The sequence below is a fragment of the Centroberyx gerrardi genome, chromosome 19 (genome assembly GCF_048128805.1).
Source record: "Centroberyx gerrardi isolate f3 chromosome 19, fCenGer3.hap1.cur.20231027, whole genome shotgun sequence".
In the NCBI taxonomy this organism is placed as follows: Eukaryota; Metazoa; Chordata; class Actinopteri; order Beryciformes; family Berycidae; genus Centroberyx; species Centroberyx gerrardi.
The window spans coordinates 13,322,396-13,346,307 of record NC_136015.1 but is presented as its reverse complement, the minus strand read 5'-3'; the positions used below and the strand labels follow the sequence as shown (position 1 = coordinate 13,346,307).

The 23,912-nt window shown below is 42.3% G+C and overlaps 3 protein-coding genes across 7 annotated transcripts in view; all 3 read left to right on the top strand.

Annotated features, from left to right (window-relative positions):
- The first annotated feature begins 1,786 nt into the window (after window positions 1–1,786).
- Window positions 1,787–10,290, top strand: atp6v1c1b (ATPase H+ transporting V1 subunit C1b). Its single transcript, XM_071901535.2, has 13 exons — window positions 1,787–1,924; window positions 2,835–3,015; window positions 3,269–3,336; window positions 3,634–3,719; window positions 3,997–4,091; window positions 4,298–4,389; window positions 5,221–5,319; window positions 5,861–5,929; window positions 7,537–7,629; window positions 8,062–8,155; window positions 8,568–8,665; window positions 8,970–9,093; window positions 9,282–10,290. The coding sequence occupies exons 2-13, from the start codon at window positions 2,884–2,886 to the stop codon at window positions 9,378–9,380; spliced, it is 1,149 nt and encodes a 382-aa protein (XP_071757636.1). The 5' UTR covers window positions 1,787–1,924; window positions 2,835–2,883; the 3' UTR covers window positions 9,381–10,290.
- Window positions 10,291–10,630: 340 nt separating this feature from the next.
- On the top strand, window positions 10,631–13,826 carry LOC144542869 (uncharacterized). Its single transcript, XM_078290247.1, has 3 exons — window positions 10,631–10,935; window positions 11,277–11,401; window positions 12,924–13,826. Exons 1-3 carry the CDS (start codon window positions 10,809–10,811, stop codon window positions 13,047–13,049), a joined length of 378 nt encoding a protein of 125 aa, XP_078146373.1. The 5' UTR covers window positions 10,631–10,808; the 3' UTR covers window positions 13,050–13,826.
- Window positions 13,827–15,067: 1,241 nt separating this feature from the next.
- The window catches only part of spire1a (spire-type actin nucleation factor 1a), a 34,315-nt gene continuing 25,470 nt past the window's right edge, over window positions 15,068–23,912 (top strand). For all 5 annotated transcript variants that reach the window (XM_078290246.1, XM_078290244.1, XM_078290245.1 and 2 more), the window contains exons 1-2: window positions 15,068–15,527; window positions 19,820–19,851. In XM_078290246.1, coding sequence (XP_078146372.1) covers window positions 15,182–15,527; window positions 19,820–19,851 — 378 coding nt within the window. In that variant the 5' untranslated portion in view covers window positions 15,068–15,181. The remainder of the gene's footprint in view (window positions 15,528–19,819; window positions 19,852–23,912) is intronic.

Genomic DNA, 23,912 nt, shown 5'->3' with positions numbered 1-23,912 from the left:
TCAGAGAATAAACACGTTTGCCACAGTGGAAGATTATGGCGTGGAATTGATATCACAGACTTTCAAGACACAACCAAAATGCCCCAGTGTCTCAGAAATGGCAGCAGACATGTTGGCTCTCACGGTGTTCCTGCCAGTGTCTCATGGAATGCAACGGATTATTAAGATTTAAGAGCTTACTGGATATTTTGTTGTTTGTTGTTTGTTGTCAATGAGCCTTTGTCACATTCACTTGCGAACACCATTCAATTGGATGAGAAGAAATAATACAAAAAAAAAAAGACTGGCAGGAGAACGTGTTGTTCCAGCTTAGAAACCCTCCTGCAGCCACTCGGTCGTATGACTTGTCTTTCTGTGGCATTGGAGTAATGTGGCAGTTTATCTGTATTTAATTGTCTAGCCATTCTGGCCCTTATCTTTGTTTTATGACAGTCACACCATGTTCACAAACAATGTGGCCTAGAAAACGCTGGCTTGTAGACAGCGGGGAAAGCCCTATGCTAACACTTCCTTTGAGCACACGACCCTGAGAGTTTGAAGGCTGGAGGCTGGCTGGCCTTCTTTACTATGTTTAGAAACCAAGTGACTGGCTGAAATGTGCAGTTTAGGGCTGTTCAGTTATTCCAATGGCCCTGAGGTGCCAGACACACCAGGAATAGTTTATCAAAGTGGACTGGAAATGTGCCATTTCTGAAAAATAATGACATATTTTATGGTCTTTTGTAACTGGATTAAAAAGGCTAAAAGGTTAAATAGAAGGCACAGTGTTCGGTGAATGATTTATACCGAGTCTATGGTTATTACACACTTAGATATGAGGAATGTTGACATTTGGACACTGTGCAGGTAGGGATAGAGGTACAGGTAAAAAATGTAATCATGTAACAGCTGGCAACCATGTTTATTTATCTAGTCTACTGGAATGGTAGGTCGAACAGAGGGAAATGGGTCATATAAGGAGTAGTATTAATCTTCTTTGGTCTATTTGTTTGATTTTTATCATAGTTTAGTAAATCTGAGAGACCTTTATTGTCTGTGGCCTAGGCAGAAAGGAAGTGTGCGTAGTCTGAAATTCAGTCTTGCATTTAATATCAGATTAATGCACATGAATGCACATGAATGAATTGAGGGATTGCACACAGTTGAATTAGTGAGCACTAAAATGCAAAGGCTGTTTTATTGACGTTGATTCACTTCCATCTAATGACACTTCTGACGGATGGCAAGCTTATTATTGAGTGATGTAGTAGGTGCACCTTGCCACAAGAGGTCGGTATTGAGAGGCACTGGCTTGCTGACAGGTCTCAAAACAAACACTCATGTTGCCTCCAGGTGCAGTCGGAATTATTGGAATTACTAGTAGAGCGCAAATGAACGACACAACAAAGTCTTAAATGCTACTGGGAAATAGTCAGAAGTTTCAGGGATGCGTGACGTTTAGTAGACGGAGAGCATGTAAGACAACAACTGATGATAAAAATGATGGATACAACATTTTGCTAACAAATGAATAAAAACGCATTTTCTCCTCTTCATTCTACCGCTGCAGCACAAAGTAGCTATTTGCAGCTTGATTTCTAAAATGAAGCAACCATCAAAAACTACACGGTCCATGTTGTTAATATTTCCAACCAAAAGCACTTAAATTCCTGGCAAGCATGGACGTATTATTAGTCAAGTCGTCGTATTTCTGACTTTAGATTTCTGAAACAGGAGCTTGCGAGGAGCACTTAAACGCAGCACAGTGCGCAGCAGGTTTTGCGCATACGCACAACTTCTCCCCTGATCAGCTGACTTTGAGTGTGATGCTGTTGAAGGACCTCTGAATCGAAAACCTGCTATTATCTGAGCGATGCATCGGCAGTTGTGACTATTTTACTGCATTACACCGTGTGGTCCAACACCGAAGCCAGTGAACGCGTCGGTAAGTGTGAAAATACTCGGGTTTCGATGTCGTGACAGCGTTGGACTGCCATGCTAGCAAGCTTATGTCAGCAGGCTAATGCTACATATGAGTCTGGCATATTGTGCTGTGTACCAGTGATTTGTATTGGATGGGAATCTACAAATTAACCTAACGAGCTAGCCATGGGTTTGGTGGTTAACATACAGAAGCGTGTGCATCATGTCTTCTACAACACGGAAACATGATCACATGACAGTCAATCAGCAGATAGGGAGGCTTATCTGTCTCCTCACTACTTCAGTCAGCAATGATACAATCAACCAACTCTGAGTGTGTGCTGTGTAGTGAACAGCTTGTGACCGTTGGTGTACGTGAGGAAGTCCTGCCGTGGGTCAGAATCAGAATGGAGCCCAAAAAGAGGAAGAAGGGGCTTCATAATGTGACACTGATTCACAATTATACTTCTCTCTTTATCTTTTATCACTGACAGTGTCACAAAGTGTAGCCTACATGTTTGAGATGCTAAATTAGGGGTTCACTGATGGGAGCGTATATCAAAATGCAAAATTGGACTATGTTATATTTTTCAAGGGGCTTTTACCCCCGAAATTCACTCTGCTGTAAACACAGTCATATGGATTTGTAACTGGTCATGATTCATACTCTTCTTTTGCTTAAGAACTTGCTTTTTCAGTTACCCACCATTTGATTTGTCTAGATAATAATAATAATAATACTAATAATAATAATAATGTACTTTATTGATTCCTGAAGGTAAACTTATCTTTTTGCCTGCCCGCCTTTACAGCGAGGTCAGGGTCTTGCTCAAAAACACTTAAGTAGGGCGGATGCTTGCTGTCACTATGTAAAAATATAGGTACCAATGGAGCTTTCTTAATAATGTCCTTCTCGCCTTCCCTTACCCCAGTGACTCCCCTGTATCAGAGGCCCGGTGGACGACCTTCCTGCCCGCAGCCATGACAGAATTCTGGTTGATCTCCGCCCCGGGGGAGAAGACGTGCCAGCAGACCTGGGACAAGATGATGGTGGCCACCACGCGCACCAACAACCTCTCCACCAACAACAAGTTCAACATCCCCGACCTCAAGGTGAAGAGCCGGCACCATCTGTTAGTGTTGTTGTCAAATTCTCACACTCGGCTTTCTCTCTGCTCCCCTGTGGTGCAGGTTTACACTACTGCAATCCCTCCTGCATGTGCCACAGATGCATCATCTGTAGCTAAAACCACTGTGGGGGATGCATTAGTGGACACCACAGGGAGGATTAGGGAGCTCAAATAGTTTAATAGCGCTGACCAGTTTTTTTTTTTTTTTTTAATGTTTTGTTTTCTGTCCCCAACAGGTTGGAACGCTCGATGTCTTAGTGGGTCTGTCAGATGAGCTGGCTAAACTCGACACTTTTGTGGAAAGGTAAACTTTGTTGCTATAACCAAGTTCAAGGATGTATTTGTACCTATTATTTTATACTTTAAATAGTTTGTTTAGATTGATAGTTTTTGTGAAAAGGCTGTATTGTGAGGAGGCGGGTCTGTTTTTGTTAGGTCTTAGGAGGAATCTAGTCAAAGTCAGAAAAGAGACTCTGAAGCTCAGTTGTATGACGAATGTCTGTCACATTCCAGTACCTCAACCTACTGTGTGTCTTTCTTGTCTTTCTGTCCCCTCTGTTGGTCTTCAACCCCGCTCCTCATCCTGTGTTGGGCCGGCCAGTGTGGTGAAGAAGGTTGCCCAGTACATGGCCGATGTCCTGGAGGACAGCCGAGACAAAGTCCAGGAGAACCTGCTGGCCAACGGAGGTAATCATCGTCAACAACTTATGCTCAGGCACTCACTGGCTTGGTTGGTTCACAGGAGTATACGTATATCAAAACCAGGTTTGGTGAATTGAAGGAAGTGGTAGCAGGCTAAAATAGCATAGATTTGATTTCTTTGGTTAGACCTCCCTTTCCAGCCAGAAGTGAAAGGCTGCTGTATATTCAGTTGCACAAGCGTTATGGGATTCAAGGCCTGCGTAACTGGAGGTGATCAGTTAATCAATGTTGATGACCTTTGTCTGGTTTCTACTCTTCCCAGTTGACCTGGTCACCTATGTCACCAGATTCCAGTGGGACATGGCTAAGTATCCCATCAAGCAGTCACTGAAAAACATCTCAGAGATCGTCTCCAAGGTACTCTTTAATGTAATGTAGGTGATATGGACGTGGCACTGTGTTCTAGATTTGACCTTGATGTATCACCCATCTCTGCGTCTCCATTCACCCACACTTCCAGTGATGTTTGTGGATGGTACAGAAGTGCATTTGCATATGTTTGAGCAGGAAATGCCCCATAGTCTGCATCCTGTAGCACTCACCCTGTCCCTCTTGGTTTGCAGCAAGTGAGTCAGATCGACAATGACTTGAAGGCCAGAGCTTCAGCCTACAACAACCTGAAGGGGAACCTGCAGAACCTGGAGAGGAAGAACGCGTGAGTAATGCCATTAGTTATCTGTTCTTAAACATAGATTGTTCCAAATACTTCATATTGTTTTACAGTCACTGTATTAACCAACAGCACACTGTCCACTGACTTACTGTATATAGCCAACATGCTTTGATGACTCAGAAGTGTTATCTGAAGCCCTTTGTAGTCTGAACAGTCTTTTCTTTTGTCTTTGATCATTTCCTTATCCTTTAGCAAGTTGTGTTATTGTACAGCAGAATATTTTTAACCTGAACCCCTCAAGCATGGACATTACTCAAAATATCAAAAAGTTGGAAAAGGCTGTTATTATTATAGTTAATTTAAACTAAGATGGAAACTAGGTTTTAAAAAACGTTGTTGTAAACTGAAATAAAAATATAAGCTAGATCTTGTGTGAAAAACACTGATCTTGTCAACCTGTAAAATTAACTTTAAATTTGTTGAGAATGTATTGAAAATGAATGTAAATAAAGAGTGCACTATGCACCGTATATTTAGCGCATCTGTAACAAAAAACAAAAGAAAATATATTTTTTATGCCTTTGTGGGAAGGACTCTTTTCTAACATTAAGCAGTGTGCAGATTCTTCAGACTTACTCATTTCACATTATTCAAAACATGAAACACGTATTCATGTGAGCTCTAAATGGTGCCACTTGAGACTGAAACGCTTTTCATCGCACATATCCATAAACAAATTCCAACATGCACAATTAAGACTTTGCCTCTTTGAATGTTTCATGTATTACCTGTCCATTTAACCGCTCAGTTTGGAATTCTGAAGTTTCTGGATAAAGTTATATGAGGATCTGAACTGTATGTGTTGTCCTGTAGGGGGAGCCTGCTGACCAGGAGTCTGGCTGACATAGTGAAGAAAGAGGATTTCGTGCTGGACTCAGAATACCTGATAACCATGCTGGTGGTCGTCCCAAAGTAAGTACATCACCATCTGCAAGACCTTAATATAAAGTGAGGTGGAATTCCTAAAGTAGGCTTTATTTTCCACATATCCCAATTTGAATAACTTTCCTCCCTGACCACAGCGTCATAAAAACAGTCTGTAAAACCCTGACATGGAGTTTTATTTAGTAATTTCTTTGTCCATTTATTGTTCAAATTAATTCTTTATTTAAAGGCCCAATGTATCCCAAAGTTTCCCCTATCATTGGGTGTGGGTCACCGTGCGTTAAGGAGCTGCTAACCCTAAAAAAACTTTATTTGTTTCAATGGAGAGTTTTAGTGTCACATGATGGTCTAAATGCTGCTTCAGAGGCTTTTCCACCCTGATAAGAATACAGTTCTGGGAGAAACACTGAGTATTTTTTTGGTATGAAAAAGGTCAAATTTAAAGACATTGAAGTAGTGGTTATCGGTGACTTCAGTCTGAAAATATCAGTATCAGTAGAATCCTAGTTCAGACAACATGTTAATATGGAAATACACTGTTCTCATCTTTCTCATGCACGCTCACCAGGATAAACTATGCTGACTGGCAGAAGACATATGAAACCCTGGCAGAAATGGTTGTGCCACGCTCCACTAAGTAAGTACTAACTAACTAGTAGATTCAGCACTGTCACACAACATCCGGTTGTTTATTTTGTGATCAACCAATGGGGAAGAATATTTTGCTCAGTGATTCATTAGCAGTGTTCAGTGAAACAGTGTGCAACATACAGATAGATAATAAACATTTCTACCTTACCCGTTCAATGCATTGTTGTGAATGCAGCCCAGTTTGAAGTGTTGTCTTTTTTTTACCATAGATGGAAGCTCATATCTCTTTGAATCACAACAATGTCTGAGTCTTATTTTCTAGAAAATCTCTTAGACACGACAACTTGCAATGGCCTTGGCTGCTCCCATTGTCAGGCTTGTGTCCTGTGCACTTGGTATATATCGTTTTGCCTGACTCTGAATAGAATAGGAAACATCATATGGTTGACCTGTAAAAAGCAAATGACTCTGATTAGAATAGAAAACATTATATGGTTGACCTGTAGAGAGCAATTGACCTTTTGCCAATGCGGCGAGATGATATGCAGACATTATGTTCAGGCTCTTGGATGGACAAGGCACAGTGTGGTGCGGTAACCTAGCAACCTGTATTGCCAGACCGGATATGGAGCACTATCTGCCGATGTGACCTGGAAAAACGGCACATCCGATGTGCGGAAAGATGGAGCAATATGGACAGAGAGGACTTTTCTTTGGCTGAGATGTTTCCCTGTGGTCTCAATCATTCTTCTTATTCCAAGCTCTGCTTTGATAATAAATGTAAAGGTAGCAGATAACTTCTCCTGGGTAGATTGAGGACTTTGATCATGCAGACTTAAATTTAAATTGTAGCTCTGATGCTTACTAAGGTGTTGATTTATTATAGTATCGCACTAGTTAATTAGGTGGGCTTGTGTTTTGAAATGCTGCAACACAAGAAATATAACTCAGACAACATTTTGAGCCTAACTCTTTGCAGTTTAATGTTCTTTGTGATGTTGTTCTAAAGGTGTCAGTATACTTGCGACAAAGTTGAACTTGCATGAAATGGCAACGCAGTCGAACACAGCTCCACATACAAATTTGTGTATACCCGCTGTGGCTTTGTGCTGTTCATTTATCTACACTCCACAACATTCAAGGAATAGTTCACCCAAAACTGTCATTATCTACACACTCACATGTCAGTTGAAACACTGGCGAAGTTTGTACGTCAATATAACACACAGCGAGGTAGCTAGCGCTGCTCCATAGCAGCCTTCTCCAAAACAATTGGAGTGAATGGAGACCATTTCTTTAGAGTTCCAAAACTGGGGCCATAAAGAAAACGACCATAAAGTTACTTCAAACAGCATAATCCAAGTGTTCTGAAGCCAAACAATTGCACTGTGGGTCCAAAAGTCCAATATTTACTTCATTATCTGCTGGATCTTCCGCGCTTGTTCTGCACCGCACCAACCCTCACCACAGCAGCAAGCAGATGTTGCCTTCAAATGCTGTCGGAAAAGCGAAGCCAATGCTCTTCGTTTTTTCTGCAAATGTGTCCTTTTCTCTGTAAGAACCTGACGAAATTAGTTTCCGCAGCCAGTATACCATGGGCGTTACTCTGGGCTGCAGTTCTCCTGCTAACATCATCCTGTGTCTGCTCCCCAGCCTGCTGTTTGAAGACCACGACAGCGGCCTGTTCAGTGTCACTCTCTTCAGGAAGGCCATTGACGACTTCAAACACAAGGCCAGGGAAAACAAGTAAACTATTCCATTTCAATTGCATCTCTCACTTGCCTGCAACAATTCAAGCTATTCTATTTAATAGTTTTGAATTAGAGATTGTTCCTGACCACAACGCTGAATCTAGTCGGCCACAGATAAATAGCAGTCATGACAACACAGGATTCAAGTACCTCTTTACAAACTCAACCACTCCTTTGTTTTGGCCTAAAAATAGACAGCCAGTCTATTATAAACATGGTTTTGTTGGCACTTGACAGTCACTCCAATTAGCACGATGCAGGATGTGTGTGTATGTGCTGTGGTTGTCTGTCTGTTGATTGGTATTTTGTATGTATTTTCAGGGTTTCCCACAAGTGTTTTGTGTGTGTGTGAGTTTGGAGGAGGCATGCATCTCTTTGTGTTAAATCACAGCTGATTGCCAGCTCTCTCCCATTCATCCTGACCTAGGTTTACTGTGCGCGATTTCCAGTACAATGAGGAAGAGATGAAGGCAGACAAAGAGGAGATGACGCGTTTGTCCACTGACAAGAAGAAACAGTTTGTACGGCTGCCTTTTTCTCCACCAACAACATAACCGGCCAAATAGGAAAGAAACAATTTCATGCAGCAGGCTGTGTACAGAAGGGGTTTTCAGACTTTTTTATGCCAAGGACCCCCAGCTGCATAGCTATTTGGCCGCAGACTGGACCAGATTGTGTGTGTATTTCTTCGTAGTTTTAGATTTGATTTGACACAGTAAGACAGGCCTGTAGCTTGTAACTGTCTTGAATAATAGTTGAAAGAACAACAAATCTTCAACAAATCTAACACTTTGCTTAATGAATTAATATATTTTAAAAATGGAACTGCATTTTTAGAACCATATAGCTTCACTATATGCTATTTTTGCAAGTTGAGTGGTATGTTATCTTTATTGAAAACTGCCTATTTAAATGCTGTTACTGTCCACCTAGGGGCCCTTGGTACGATGGCTGAAAGTGAATTTCAGCGAGGCCTTCATCGCATGGATCCACATAAAAGCCCTGCGTGTGTTTGTGGAGTCGGTGTTGAGGTGAGAAATGTAAAGACACGGGAGCTTACATGAGTAACAACCTAAACCAGTAACATTATAAACTGGGCTGATATACTGTAAGAAGAGAAAGAACTAAGAAGAATATGAAAGATGGTGGAAGGAGAAAAGGAGAAATATGGTTACAAGCAGCTAACAGTTACAAGTAATTCAAGTCAAATATATAACCAACAACTATCAGATAGCAAAGTTATGATTCCATCTACTTGTACATCCACCACATCCATTGTTTCATGTTCTAACTTGTGCTATGGATTGGCATTGACGGTCTTCCTGTATTTCGCAGATATGGCCTGCCAGTCAACTTCCAGGCCATGCTGTTGCAGCCCAACAAGAAGAACATGAAGAAGCTGAGAGAGGTGCTGTACGACCTGTACAAACACCTGGACAGCAGTGCTGCTATCATTGACGTGAGTCTCCTCACACTCTCATTTCTCAGTCCCACTTACTAGTTCACATTTTGGGATTCTTCACTATACTTTGTAGTGTCTAAATGTTTTTTTTCCTCCATTCTGCTCTATTGCTTTGCTGTGTTTCTCTCCTGTATAGTGTCTGTGTTAGTTGTTGTTTTATTTGTATAATTCCTTTTCACTCCCAGGCCTCCATGGACATCCCAGGACTGAACTTGAGCCAGCAGGAGTACTACCCCTATGTTTACTACAAGATCGACTGCAACCTGCTGGACTTCAAAGTCTAGATGCGCTGCCTTCGTAACCGTTGTCGTCATCATCATCATCATCATCATCATCATCATGAAAACCTCGCTGTTACTGCGATGGTGTTGCGGTGTGACATGCTGAACCACAAGCTTTAATTTATTCACTCTTCTTCTTTTCTCACCTTTTTGTTTTCCTCATTCTCCCAGTCTCTCTCTCCCGCTCATGCTCCTGGTACATTCCCGGGTCCATATTCAATGAGCTATTAGGAATAGGAGCGCTGATTGGCGATTACTAGTCGGGTCACATAGCGGCATAAATTCAAGAAGTAAACTGGGCTCCGGTCATAACTCCTATTCGAAGATGCTTGATAAATGTGGACCCCGAGCTTCTTCTCAGTCTCAGTCTCTCTTCCTCTATTTCCCATTTTCCACCCACTGACAGGGTGGACATTCCCTTTGGCAACAAAGAACATGGTAAATACTGCAGTGTATATTGTTGTTTTTTCCCCTTTATATATTAACTGTCTTTAAAAGTAACAAGGAAGGTACATATCTGGGGAAAATGGAAAAAACAAAGTATGTTAAATATAGTATTTATTTTAAGACTCTGAAATCAGTTGATAGAAATGGTTTGTTTTTGTTTATTTTTTTGAAGGTGCTGTGTTTTTAGCTCCATGTGAGGAATGTCTCTGTAGAAGTAGATACAGTATGTGACCAATGTTGTTATGTTTTCCCCACCCAAGCTATCAACATGTGAAATTATATTGAGACAGACAGGTCATTTTATCAAGAAGCAATATGTTTGTTAATTGTATGCTCCCATGATTTCTGTATATTACGATGTTTACGTGCGAATACTGTATTGTCACTATAATATAATTGAAATTTGAACCAAATATCTAAAATAAACGTGTATATGTAAAAGACACCTACCCTCGGTTTACCCTTTTTAGGCTGATATCAACCCCAATGATGTGATATTCATAGTAATTATCAAACTCTGTAAGTTGTATGAAGATGGGGATGGGGAAATATAAAAAATATGAATGCTTTTCTAAACATATAAATTATTTTTGTTTATATTGGTGGATGTTTGCCTTATGATGATTTACCTTCATTTTTATTTTTATTTACCTCTACATACTGCATAAACAATTGTTAGACAGATGCATTTTTAATTTTCCCCGCTTCGGATGACGCAGGCAGGTGTATAATTCATGCTTGACAGCTGCTGTCTGTGTGGAGAGGAGCGCATCATCACCACCACCACCACCACCACCACCATCATCATCATCATCGTCGTCGTCTCCGGTGCGTCGGATGGAAACGGCCACACCGAGCGGCTGCACCGAGATCCGCGCGATGCTGCTGCGGCTGTGGGCGAAGCAGTGAGGAAGCCCCGAGAAAACCCAGTTTATCCCGCGTGTCGGTCCCGTCGGTAACACTTGCCGTGGATGATATTTTCCGATGGGTTGCGGAGGGAGTCGGGCGGACGCGATCATCGAGCCGAGGTATCATGAAAGCTGGACCAGGGAGACGGAATCGACGTGGCTCACGAATACCGACGTAGAGACTCCTCTCCCCGGAATAAACAGTAAGAGCAGCTGCCGTCGTCCTGTTCGGTTTTTTTGTTAAATACAAGATGAGCAGATCCACCCTGCTGAATAAAGGAGTCTGTAAACAATAGGCCGACTCTGCATGTCCTTTTGATACGAATAATGATTACAACATGTGTAGGGTTGACTGGATAAATGAATCAGAATATGAATACCCAGCTGTCAAAACTCTCACACCTCACTGATATCTTCCCCTTTGACCTAAGCTTCATGCACCATCATATTGACTTCTTTGCCTGAAGCCAAGTGAAGAATCTGGTTATATGAAGCAGCGAGCCTGATAACAGCGTGCCTCTCCTCCTAATGTTTGCACCCGCAGGTAAAGGTCTGGAGGGCGGTCTGAAGGAGAAGAGGATGGTGAACACAGGGACCCAGTGCGGGAAGCAGGCCCTCACCACCACCGGCTCCAACCACCCGAGGAGACCCAGACGCTCCTTCAATGATGTAGGTCTCACTGGTCTCACTGGTAGCACAGGTACTGGGAGTCCCTCAGTGTGTAGCTTCCCCCCCCTGCTGTGCGTGCAGTCATCTCTAACCAACACCGCTCACACAACATGACGGACAGGATATGAGACCCCAGGTGGCTAGTATAGGCATAATGACTTAGGCCTAATTGTCCTGTCACACCCCCTTTTCATATGCAGTCCTAAAGTCCTTTTTCTGAAAATTTTTAAAGAAAGTTTTGGCCATGTTACTGTAACAATAACAAACAATAAACATCAAATTCGAATTCTATTAAATCGAGATGCTTTATACACACACAGAAAAATAAAGGTGCTGAAAATGCTCTTAAAATCGTTTTTTGGAGTGATGTCATAGAAGCACAGAAGAACCATTTCTGGTTCTACAAAGAACCTTTCAGACTCAGGTTCTTTAAAGAACCATTTCTGCACTCATTTGCTTAGACACCTGCATTGTGTTTTTGTTTATGTGCCCTTGTATAGCCTCATTTGCAATTGCACAATATATACTATTGAGGGGTTTGGTTATTTTCCACATTTATGCCATCAACTACCATCCAATAACTAAGAATTAAGAACCTTTTAATATCCTAACAAACCATATATGATTCTTTGGGATATTAAAAGGTTCTTGAAAGGTTCTTTGTGGAACCAGAAGTGGTTCTTCTATGGCATCACTCCGAAGAACCATTCTCGGTTCCAGGTCGTGCCTTCATTTTTCTGTGCGTGGCTAGTACAGGCATAGTGACTTAATTGTCCTTTCACACCCCTTTTTCATACGCAGTGTTAAAAAAAAGGCATTCCACCTTAATTTATTTGTTGCTCTAAAAGAGTAGGCACTTTCCTAAAATGTTCTATTTTGAAAGAAAATTTTGGCCATGTTCCTGTAACAATAATAACAAACAAACTGAGGATTATGAATTGTGTAAAAAAAAAAATCTAGATGCTTAATATAGGTACTGGAACATGACTTTCAACCACCTCAGGCATTACAGTTTGATTGCCTTGTCTGAGAACTAAGTGAACTCATGAAGAATGAAAGCGAGTCCGGACTCTGTTATCTGCTCCCAGACCAGATTAAATTCATTAATGCCTAAAGCAATGAATAGCAGTGTGCTTGAAACGTCACCTGTAGTACAGGTGCTAATGCATTCACACACTGTGGGAGCAGATAACAGTGTGCAGACTCTCCTTTATTCTCCATGTATTGGATTCAGTCTGGCACCTGTTGTTGAGGATTGAGATGTGTGTTTTTGTCCTTTTCAAAACTCATGATACAATTGAAAAAAAAATTGAAAACATGAAAATCAATTCCACTTACACATAAAATCATCTTTTCATTGACTCAAAAACGAGCACTACTAAGTTTTATTTATTTAACCTTCCACTTATGAACAATGCCTCAGTGACTCAGGGCTCAGTTGGCTGTCTTCGCCCACACACTCTCTGTCCAGTGTGGTGACATTTAAATGATGTGACATTCAAAATCGTACATCTTTTTACAGCAAACCACTCGTGACTCCAAAAGGAGAGCATCAAAGGAGGCCAGCGCTTTGTCTAAGGATGCACAGCCCGTCAGCATCAGCAGCGGTGGAGAAACCGAACCTGCGAAAGTGTGTGACGAAAGATGAAGAAAACCTGAGACTCGGTGAAGAAGAAGAAGAAGAAGAAGAAGATGGCCAGTGCAGTGAGCAGTTCACCAGAAGAGGAGGGCGATGGTTTACAGAGTAGTGTGGATGATGTGTGCTTGTGTGACTCTGTAAGATCTTGGCTATCTTTCTCAGCGATTTCTAACATAAGCACTTGCATATGTCTCCATCCAAAGATCTTTGGGATGCTGCATCTTTGTTGTGCCATTGCAAATGCATGTGTGAAGCAGAGAGTGGTTCGCAAACGCTGTTCACACACTCTCCACCATGCTTTTCTCCCATGCTTATGGTGCCGGTCAGGGAATGTGTGCGTTGTATTCAGTGAACCATAAGAAAACAAGAACAGACCATCTCCTTCGCACATGACGCTCTCACTCTGCACATCAAATGTTTTCTGTGTGCGGCCTTACTCAAGAATTTGCTTCAGTTCTGTGTGCAAGAGTACGCCTTTTCCTTTGAACGACTGATACAGTGAGTGAGAAACCAATGATGATGCTGTTTAACCTCAGTGAATGCTGTAAATACGTTACGTTTAGATGAGCCCGAAGTGCTGTTCAGAAATCGAGGTGTAGAGGTTTGAAGCTCGAAGGCTGAGGACTATTTTTTACTTTGGCCTTTGCAAGGTAACGAAACAAACACACCCGCATGTGCCTATGACTCGTCTTGTTTTAAGCTGCCCCTGTGTTCACTTTGACAGAGTTTCTTAAGTGCTCTTGAGTTCCCTCGCATTTTCTCTTATGTTCTATGATGTCACATTGTATTATTTGCCCTACTATGTTGTAATGATGTGTCATATGTGTGGCTTATATTGATTTGCATGTATAAATCAATCTCAAATTTGTTGATTTTCCATCCCAGCATTGATGACAATTCACCGTCATTGTCCAAACATAGGCTATAGCAACAAGATGTTCAAAGTACAATATTTTGCCCTTCAAATGTACACGAACATAGAAAAATGTAAAGAAGTGAGATATTTTTGTGGAAGCCATACTCAGGATGGGTAGCCAGGGTACTAGGATGGTTTGAATGAGGAGGTTTTTGTCCAGCAGGTGGCGTTCACAACCAGCCTAGGTCTTCAGTCAAGAGCTCATACACAGGATTGCTATTGATTGCAAATTTGACTACAACGACCACTTAAAAGAAAGCCATTCATTTAATGGAGGAAGCTGAGCTTTGCTTGAGACTAATCAATAGGCAATCTACTGGTTATATCTTTTAAGTAAATTGAAAGTCTGACTTTTAAAACCCCCCCTGCTCACGGCAACAGCTGCTTGTCAAGGGGAGGAGTGATTATTTTTTATGATTGTGTGAGAGGATACCTGTGAAATGTGTACAGGACGACTTTGGTGACTGAAAACGAAAGTTAAATACACAGGTTAAATCGTTTGTCAACCACGACTGTTTTTTCCTTTGTTTCTTTGTATTTAATTGTTGTCAGTTCCTTAAGTTGTGATAACCCAGAGAAAATGTGACGTGCGCAATCATTTTTCTTTAGCTATAGATAGGCTATAGCAGAAGTCAATAAACCCATAGACCAATAGCTTGCCTTTGTCGTTTTTCATTACCTCGTGTATTTCTTTTTATACCACATATCCTTATAGACTTGCTTAATAAAGACGTTTAGAAATAGGGCTATAATTCTCTAGCCCAGGACACGATATCATTATAATCAGTGATTGTAATCAATTGTATAATATATATTCTTTCCTCCTTGAAAGACCATTCTTTCTCTTTAATAGCACTAGCTACTGCTTCTACTACTACTACTAATAATAATGATTATTTCATTTTATAGTGTGAATAGCATGAATGCGTTTATGAGGTTCCAGAAAGCTCGCTATCATACTATACAGTATACTATACTATTTTACAGTTGATGGAGAGTCCTGCTGTAAACCGGCGGGCACTGAGACCACGCGGAACGCCCTGTTCGCTAGCTGCCGTTCATACAATCTTCAACCGCTGGTACTGCGACCACTAGCTAGATAGAGAACAGCTGATTGAGACCTAGCGTGGCCAACGGCTGCGTCTATGTAGCCGGGCTAGTTTGAAACGTTTGTTGGTTTCTTCCCTTCGCGCTTTGCTTCAACTTGTGTGCTTATAATGTGAGAATGGCCAAGCGACCAGGGACTGACGACGGGATGTTGATTTCGCCGACCATTCTCCGGGATTTCGCCGTCGGTTTGAACGCCGGGGACGTCAACATGGATTGTATCGATGGAGTCGAGGAGCTTTCCTTGGAAGAAATCCTCACCTTATACAGCCAGCCGATTAATGAGGAGCAAGCATGGGCGGTTTGCTATCAGTGCTGTAGGACTTTGGCTCGGAAACATCGGAGGAGAAACTCCAAGTCTGCCGGTGCTTCAGTTGTCGACCATCCGAGGAGGATTGAAGGACCCGGGGATGTCAGGATCCGGAGAGACGGGACTGTCAAATTGCACTGTCAAGACAGCACAGGTAGCTAACGTTAAACAAACCAAGTGCGAAGTGTTGGAATTTACTCGAACATTTACTCGGGCGTTTCGTTTGAATAACTGCGCAGTTGAATGACAAAGACTGCTGTCTTTACTAGCTGCCAACACGATGCATTTTCCTTCACGTCACTCACAGGCCATGAGAATGGAGCATCCCAACACAGTGGCCATATTGTGGCTCTGTCTGCCTCCAGCCATGTGGTGAATGTGTTTACAGACGTGGTGATGCAGTTATTAATAATTTCTCACATTAGGCTACCGCAGTGCTGCTGTGAATTAAAAGGACTAAGCGAGCTGCTTTATCAATTTTTAATAACTAGATAGGCTATTTATCGATATTTGTGTTCATGGGTATATCATTGCTTTATTCAAAAGGGTGGTTCAACAGCGTTGGCAGGTCTTGTGCAGAATGGCTGCTGGGGTGTTTGTGTTTGAAGTGCTGTAACGTTACTGTACAGCGGTCAGTTAGCCACTGTAAACAATGGACCATGTGATTTATTCAAACTGCAGAGCACCTTGCGTCCAGGAAAAAAATATCGCTGTGAGCCAACATCAAGGATACAGTGAAACAAATTAGCAAAAAGCCAACAGATGATTCACAGTGCTGCAAACTGCCCCAGTATTTACGCGAGACGTAACGTTTAGTGTGAAAAGGCCTACTGCTGGAACACACCTTTCGAATGTTGCCCATTTTCTAGGCTTAGTTCGAGATGGGTGCATGGTGGGCTACATGCATCTAAAGGATATTTTTTAACATAAATAAACTACATTTGACTGGTTTAAACCTGTAGGAATGTTGTATTTGGATAAATAGAAATGATTACAATTAATATTCATTCAGAATCATTAATGCATCCCTCTTGTACATCCTTACACGTGGGGATACATACAGTAAACTGATTATACCAGTGCTTCTCAATCCCAGTCCTGGGACTTAGAGCCCTGCTGGTGTTCATTCAAGCCATCTAATCAGGCACTGATTTACACCTGGGATGCAAGGTGAATGCGAGTAACTACCTATAGAAAACCAGTACTAGGCTTCTCTGGGTCCCAAGGACCAGGATTTAAGGCCACTGGACTATTCATAGTATTCCCATGATGTCACATGTATTTCCTACCAATATGGCACATATTCACAATTCACACAGCTCATTTGGCTGTGTTTGTCATTTGATTGTAATCACCTGTTAATTTATTACAGTCGCCTGTTATTTTCCTACCAAGATGGCCCTGTGGTGATGTAACAGAATACTATGAGTAGCCTAATACATGATGGAAGTTGAACACCATAATGTAGCCTGTTATTTAAAACACAATCTCTATTCAAAATGGCCTCCAGCAAGGCTTGATCCAGTAGGCAAATTCACCTGTTAGTGAGATGTACTGAATGTCTCAACTCCGTATACCCTGTCACTTTTTAGCCTCACACAAATCTGGCATGCCATTAATATCTGAGTCACAAAGGCAGGCAGAGGGAAAGGAGGCGAGGGCGTCAGTACAGCGTCAATACAGCGTCAATGCAGCCTCAGGTGCTGGGGTTGATTATGTCCTCCTAGCTCTGCTGGCAGTTTATTAGCTACCTTCCTTCTCCTCTTCCCCTCCCCTTTTTATTCCATCATTCCTCCTGAATTATCACCTCAGTCCAGTTCTCCTTCATCTCAGTAATATTTAAGCAATCAGTAATGTCTGTTGTGTATGGAAAATAAGCCCTGAGAATAAACAGAATCCGTCAGTGCTGAACATCTTTGCACTACCAAAAATAGAACAAACGTGATGATTAGATGCACAGAATTTAGAGGCCTGACTGCAGATGAGTTTGGAGATTAGGAGCCTCCTCTGCCGCTCCTCTGGCCAGTGGCCAAGGTATTTTGGGACGGCTCGGCCCAGTCCTGATTCTCATTAGGCCGGGAGATGAGAAAGACATGAGATTTATTAAGCAGATAGCCACCCATCTATAGCTCCCATTAGCTCAGAGGCTGGTTCAAGATGTTACTACCCAAGCAGAAAGTCAAAGCTCATGTAACCTATGGCAAGCTAGTGAGTCGGTGTCAAGGTGGCATGATTTGACAGCCAAGTGCTGGCCATAACCCAGACACCCACTACTTAGCCCTATGACCTATCTGACCAGTGTCACTCCTCCACTGTGATCCCACAAGGATGTTGTCTAGAGTCATATCAGCCTGTACTGCTGCCATGGTCAACAATCAACCGATCACAGCAAATGAGGAAGTGTTTACCTTTGTGATGTAGAGCAAAGGGAATCGGACTAATAAGCAGCGCAGACTCCGAGCCAAGTGTTATTTTGGGCTTCGCTGATGCAAAATGCACGCAGCTCCTGCTGCAGTCAGATCAATTCACATGGAGAACGGGGGGAAATATGTTCACTCCCACTCAGCGCTTTGAGAAGGGCCAAGCCTGATGCTGCATCAAGATGAGACATTTGTTTACCCAGTAAAGATTCACAATGATTCATACATAGGGTACAGTTTATTTTTAGTTGTTTCAGTAAAAGCAATATATGTATTTGGGCGGTATTTATACTTTTGATATGGTTAGGCCTAATTATCACATTGACTGGGTTTCAATAAGGACGTACAGTCAGTTTATTTGAAGCATCCTCTTCTAGATTTGTTTGTTAGAATTGAGGCCAATGTTGGATAAAAGATAAAATGTTGCAAATTTAATAAGGTGAGCGTAAGCGTTACACCGTCCAACTGGGTCCCACTCTCTGTAAAACAAAGGTTGACATTTTCCTTGGGACAGGATAGTCAGGGTGACACTGTGCACTGCTCCAAATATGCCCAGTGTGATTTACTGACCCTGTAGGAGAGACGAGCGCCCTGGCCAAACCACCTCTCCTTGGCTGGGCGAACAGAGGACCTAGTGTTCCCAAGATGAGCGTTGGTGGATTGGTGTTTATTTTTTTCCCCCTTCTGCCAGCTACAAGTCATAGTGACCTGCACAGAACTGAGCAACACTATGACAGAAGTATTTTCAATGGTGGTATCCTTAAGCTCTGAGTGGAAATATTAAGTTGTTATTGTTAATATGCAGCTGTAGTTGCCTAACAGCTGTGGGAGTGGCCCCATTTGATTGGAAATTGAGAGATTTTAAAATTATAAGAACTTTCAATTAGGCTACTTCCTCAATTGATGGCTCTGAAACTGAAATGACACTTATAGTATAAGCCTTCAGAGAGATAGCACATCTGGCCAAGGGTCTCATATGTGTAAGATAGCCTCATTGTACACTCTGGACTGGCATCAAAGTCTGATGGCCTATCACTCTGTCCGTACTTTCACCCCTGACGCTACTGTTATCTTGAGGAAGTAGAGAAGTCCACTCATGAGGCCATGTCATTTTGCTATGTTAACCATATCATAACTCAATATGCACACAGGCACAACTGTCTAGATGTAGGACATGTGCTTATCCTGTGTTCAAATCACTATCTGCTAGAACCACATCATCAATTAACAATTTCAATCTTTTATAGTTCAATAGGGGAAAGGGGAAGTACAGTTTTCCATCCATTTAGATTATTGTAATCAGTTGTATTTTTAGAACAGATTTATAGTCTACCATAAAAATCAATGGGCCACATTCAACCTCATATGCCATGATTTATGAATAGGCCAAGGTCAAGGTCGAGGTATCAGTTCCTTTATTTTGACCTTTCATTTAGAGAGGGGTTCCCATGGAAACGGAGAGGGGGAGATGGTTAGATGGCAGTCTCCCAGTATGAATGAACAGTCCAATTACCGTGGCCGACCCCCAACGGCAAGTTTTGACACCTCGATTTGCCTCAGGCTGTATGCAGTCGCTCACTGCAGAGGAAAACATGCTCATTTATTCACAGGACATACAGCCTCCTCTAAAGAACTGTAGTCAGCTCTAGTAGTGTCAGTGATTCCCCATTCACTCCCTCCTGCTCAGCTCCTCCTATATGGCCACCTGCAGTCTCCCTTCACCCCCCTCCTCCCTCTCCAAGTTTAATATTTCATGCTTGCTAACACTGTGTGAGGTTATCCCTGAGGCTGGGAGGAGGGATATGTGTGTGTGTGTGTGTGTGTGTTTTCGCTCTATGAATCTATTCATGTGAAGCTGTTGCGTAGCTGTACATGTTCGTAAATGATTCACAGGGTATGCATGCCTGCCTTGTTGATTGTTTCTTACAAATACCAAATGCTTGCATGACAAATAGATATTTACATCTATAACATGCTCATGAATGTCTAAGTATGAATAACGCCCCTCTCTGTTTTGTCATTACAGATAAATATAGATCGGCCCACACGTCATTAGAGGTGAGTGCTTGTCTCTCTTCAGTCATTCCAGTTTCACTAAATGAGTTGTCTGGCGCTGGTAGTTGTGTGGCACTGGTTGAGCGGGTTTGATGTTTAGCCGTGCCCGTGACCCAGTAGTTTTATTCCCCTAGGGAGAGAACTGATATCATTTTCATGTTTTAGTCTGTGCTTTTTTTTCAACTTGAATGTTTTGGGTAATTAAATTATCTGAGCTTTTTTTTCTCCCTCCATAGCTGATATGCATGTTTGCTGCACTTAAAACTCTAGAACTTTTTTAACACAGGGAAAACCATTTCAGAATCTGTTTCTACTGCATTGCCAACCATTGACATCATTAGCAAGCATTTACACCAGAAGTAGGTTGGAGTGACAACTCTATTGCAATACTGTTGATTTTGGCCTTGAGCACTTCCAGTACACACAGTACTTTTCAGTCATACCAATGTAAGAAGACAATCAATACAGATGAATAATGGTGGTGATTTCTTGTATATACAGCAGCCCATTGTCTCTCTCCCAGAAATGGATGGAACTGTACCAATGCTCAACGTGCCACATCAGTAGAGCTGAAATCTACATGTAAATATGGCACAGCTCAGCAGGCACAGATGGACGTGCCTGCATGGATTTTGCTCCTCCTGTGTGCACACAGACGCACACACAGATGCTTACTTCTTGGCAACAATACAACATGATCACAGCATTCAAGTGTCTTGTCAAAAAATTGTCCAACATAAAATGCACTTTCACTAGTACAGATACTCACACACGTGAACATGACATCCTTTCAAGTGCTTTTTCCCAGAGATTAAGCCCTGGCCTGCCATGTACAATACATGAGTGAGTGGGAGTGTGTTCTGTACAAATTGCTCTCTACATTTTGTTCTGTACTTAACGTGTTTGCTCCACTCTCATGCTGAAGAGCACTTACACAAGAGTACGTCTTTGTTCTTGTTGTCCTCTTATTATTCATAAATGCCTTACTCTTCCTTATTATTATATACTCAAACACGTCTGTAGCTGACGCTCTTGACAATGTTAAGGCCACCAGCATCAAAACCACGTGAAGCAGACATGTGTCCAGTGTCTGTTTGGCCTAGCAAGGTACTCATGCAGTCTCTCTCAAAGGTTCACTCTGTGTACATAGACTAATTAGACAGAGAGCGCTCTGTCAACGCTGAACAGTCCGGTTGTGTTTACACCCATCATCCCTCCTTCTGTTAGTCTTGTAGTTCATGTGATCACGGGTATGTATGTGTGTTTTGCATGACTGAATTGGAATTTTGAATTCCTCTACCTCAGCTGACATGCAGTCATAGCCAAATATCCAACACGGATGCGATCCCATGACCGAACTGTGGCCAGTCGGCCTGACTCTGGCTGCCACTGAAGCGCACGAAGAGATGATGAGTGAGAATGATAAGCTTGGGTCTAATCTTCCATCCACTTTTAAATCAACCTACCTTCACGAGCTGATATTGGATTGCTCCTTGCATAATGAGCTTTCCCTCTACTGTGTTTCTCCTCAGTGGGCAGTTTAACATCCCCCAAATAATGTATTGCATTTAGTGACAGTATATAGTGACAGTATAGTGAGAGGAAAGGGAGGAGAGAGGTGCATAGCATGACAAACCCATCGCCTATATGTGGTGTGTGTGGTAGCCACAAAGTGGGTGAGCCTCGAGCACAACCCCTGTTTTTTTGTCGTTTTTTTCTTATGTTGAGAGCCGAAGCCTAGATATAATCACTTGTCACCTCTGTGTGCTGCTCTGTGACCGCCAATGGCGTGTTTGTTCCAAATCTTCCAAATTTGTCTATTATCCTGTTTGATTTGTTAGCTCCTGAGTGTCATTTGGTGTTTTCATGCTACAAAACAAATTTCCTCTTTTAGGACATTAAAGTTACCTAATGTAATCTTAGGTTCCGAGGCGGGCACGGCTGTTCATTTAGCATTAACTGGAACAGTAAATTTCACTTTGGGCTTCCCCGTGGTCCAGTTGCATCCAAATCAGTTAAACAGATTAATTCAGCACACACAGCCATCATCACACATACACAGTAGTCCCCGCTCTAATTGATTATGCCCAACAATCCATCTCACACTTGGTCACACTTTGGCCATAGTCCTGTAGCCCCCATGTTTTGGCTGTGTGTCCGTCCCTCGTCTCAGTCCCTGGTGTGAGTGAGTCAGCCAACTAACCAGCCAGCCAGCCAGCGTCTCCCTGTTATAACCTCCTCCGGTTCTTTGCACTTGAGCCTTTTGGAGCTAATCATCAGCTTGTGTAGAGTTGACCCACTTTCCCTATCTCACTCAGCCCCCAATGGAGCCCGTGTTGACTAGCAATAGGAAAAATCTCAATAATGGCCAACTGGATAATGATCTGTGTTGTTTACATTATGCCTGGTCATGACTCAGGTTTGCTATCGTGATGCCGTATTGTCATGTTGGCAGTTGGTAGTGAATATTTCCTACAGGAGAATTTGTTGAATCTGTGTGAGACCTGCAGCTCGTGCTGTGGGAGGGGAACAGACATGCAGGCTTAACCCAGTTAGTCTCCAGTTGAGGATTAAGGTGAGATTAGTTGTAGTATCCTATTAGGGGTTTCCCAGATTTGCCAGGTCTGGTCAGGTCCCTGTGGCTCACTTTTGGGGCAAAACAATTAGTTTGCATACATCATATCGCATGCAAACCCTAAGATTTGGAAACAAATCCTAGTAGTTTGGATTTCAGACTTGAGTGATGGAGTCAGTCACTTACATGCATGCTAGTAGTCTGTTAATAGGCCTAATTTACGCTTATCCAAATCATGCATGATTTCCAAATGAGTGAATGATATGCAAATGGTATGGAGTAACCTGAAGCAGAGTAACCAAACTCCTAACCAAATCCTGTTGAACTTCAAAGTGTTTGTTTTATGTATTCATGTCAGAGCATGACTGTTGCTGGGAAAATTATGTAGTTGCAGCCAGCAGCAGAACATAGCCACTGAACTGAAAGTGAACGTACCCCAACTCTAATATTTGTTACTTACTTAATGCTCACTCACAAAACTGCTGTGTCTTGATTTGAAATCCAAATTGCCAGCCGGACTTTCATTTTCCATTCATACTCTTCTCCACTCAGGCTGTGGTTAGATGTATTTGGCTGTTTGGCTCAGATTGGGTAGACTTGTGTTTTCTACAGTGGTATTCTTGCATGTAGTCAGTGTACAGTAGTGGCTCCCATGCTGCAGCTGGGTGAACAGAGCCCGCATGTGTCTGCATGTGAGGCTTCTGTGTGTGTGTGTGTGTGTGTGTGTGTGTGTGTGTGTGTGTATATGTGTATAGGGGGAGGCTGGGTGTCTCCCTCCCCCATACCCCAGTCCCTGCAGGCCATGGGCTCTGTCTCTACAAAGACTGGTTCTCACTCTTCTCAGCTCTGATGTCAGACTGCACATTTAAAGAGAGAGACAGAGAGAGAGACAGACAGAGAGAGAGAGACCGAGAGAGAGAGAGAGATATTTAACACAGTTTTGGCCCTCAGGAGTTTAACCAGGTTTTTTTGGGTGAAATTAAAGGCTTTTGCGAATCAACTCTAACATGCTTAGAATTATTTTTGGGTCAGTTGTCTGCATGCTTATTTGTGGATGCACTCTCTGAGTTCAGAGATAGTCAGCTGGAGTGGTTGAGTGCCACCCAATTTGCCCCCCATGTGCCTGACCTGTACCAGCGACCTTGTTGTGCTGCGTCCTGCCTTTATTCTAATCAATCAAATGATTTTGAATAAAGGCACTGGTGTCAGACAACTCTGTCAGCTCGTATTGCAGTCCCCAAGGTAAAATCTCTGCCTATACTGGGATATTCACAGGAAGCCCAAAGCCACAAATTCAATTTTATTGAATAGCATTAACTATTCAAGTCAGTGCGTTCTATTTCTGACCACCACTGGAGAATCTATTTCTCTTTCTTTCTGGTGTAGTCAGTCCTGAGAGATGAATTGAGTTTTTCCCTCCGTCAGTTAAGTTTATGAAGTCATCAGATCTTTTGCCAGAGACTTTTTCCATTAGCTAGCTAATGGGCAC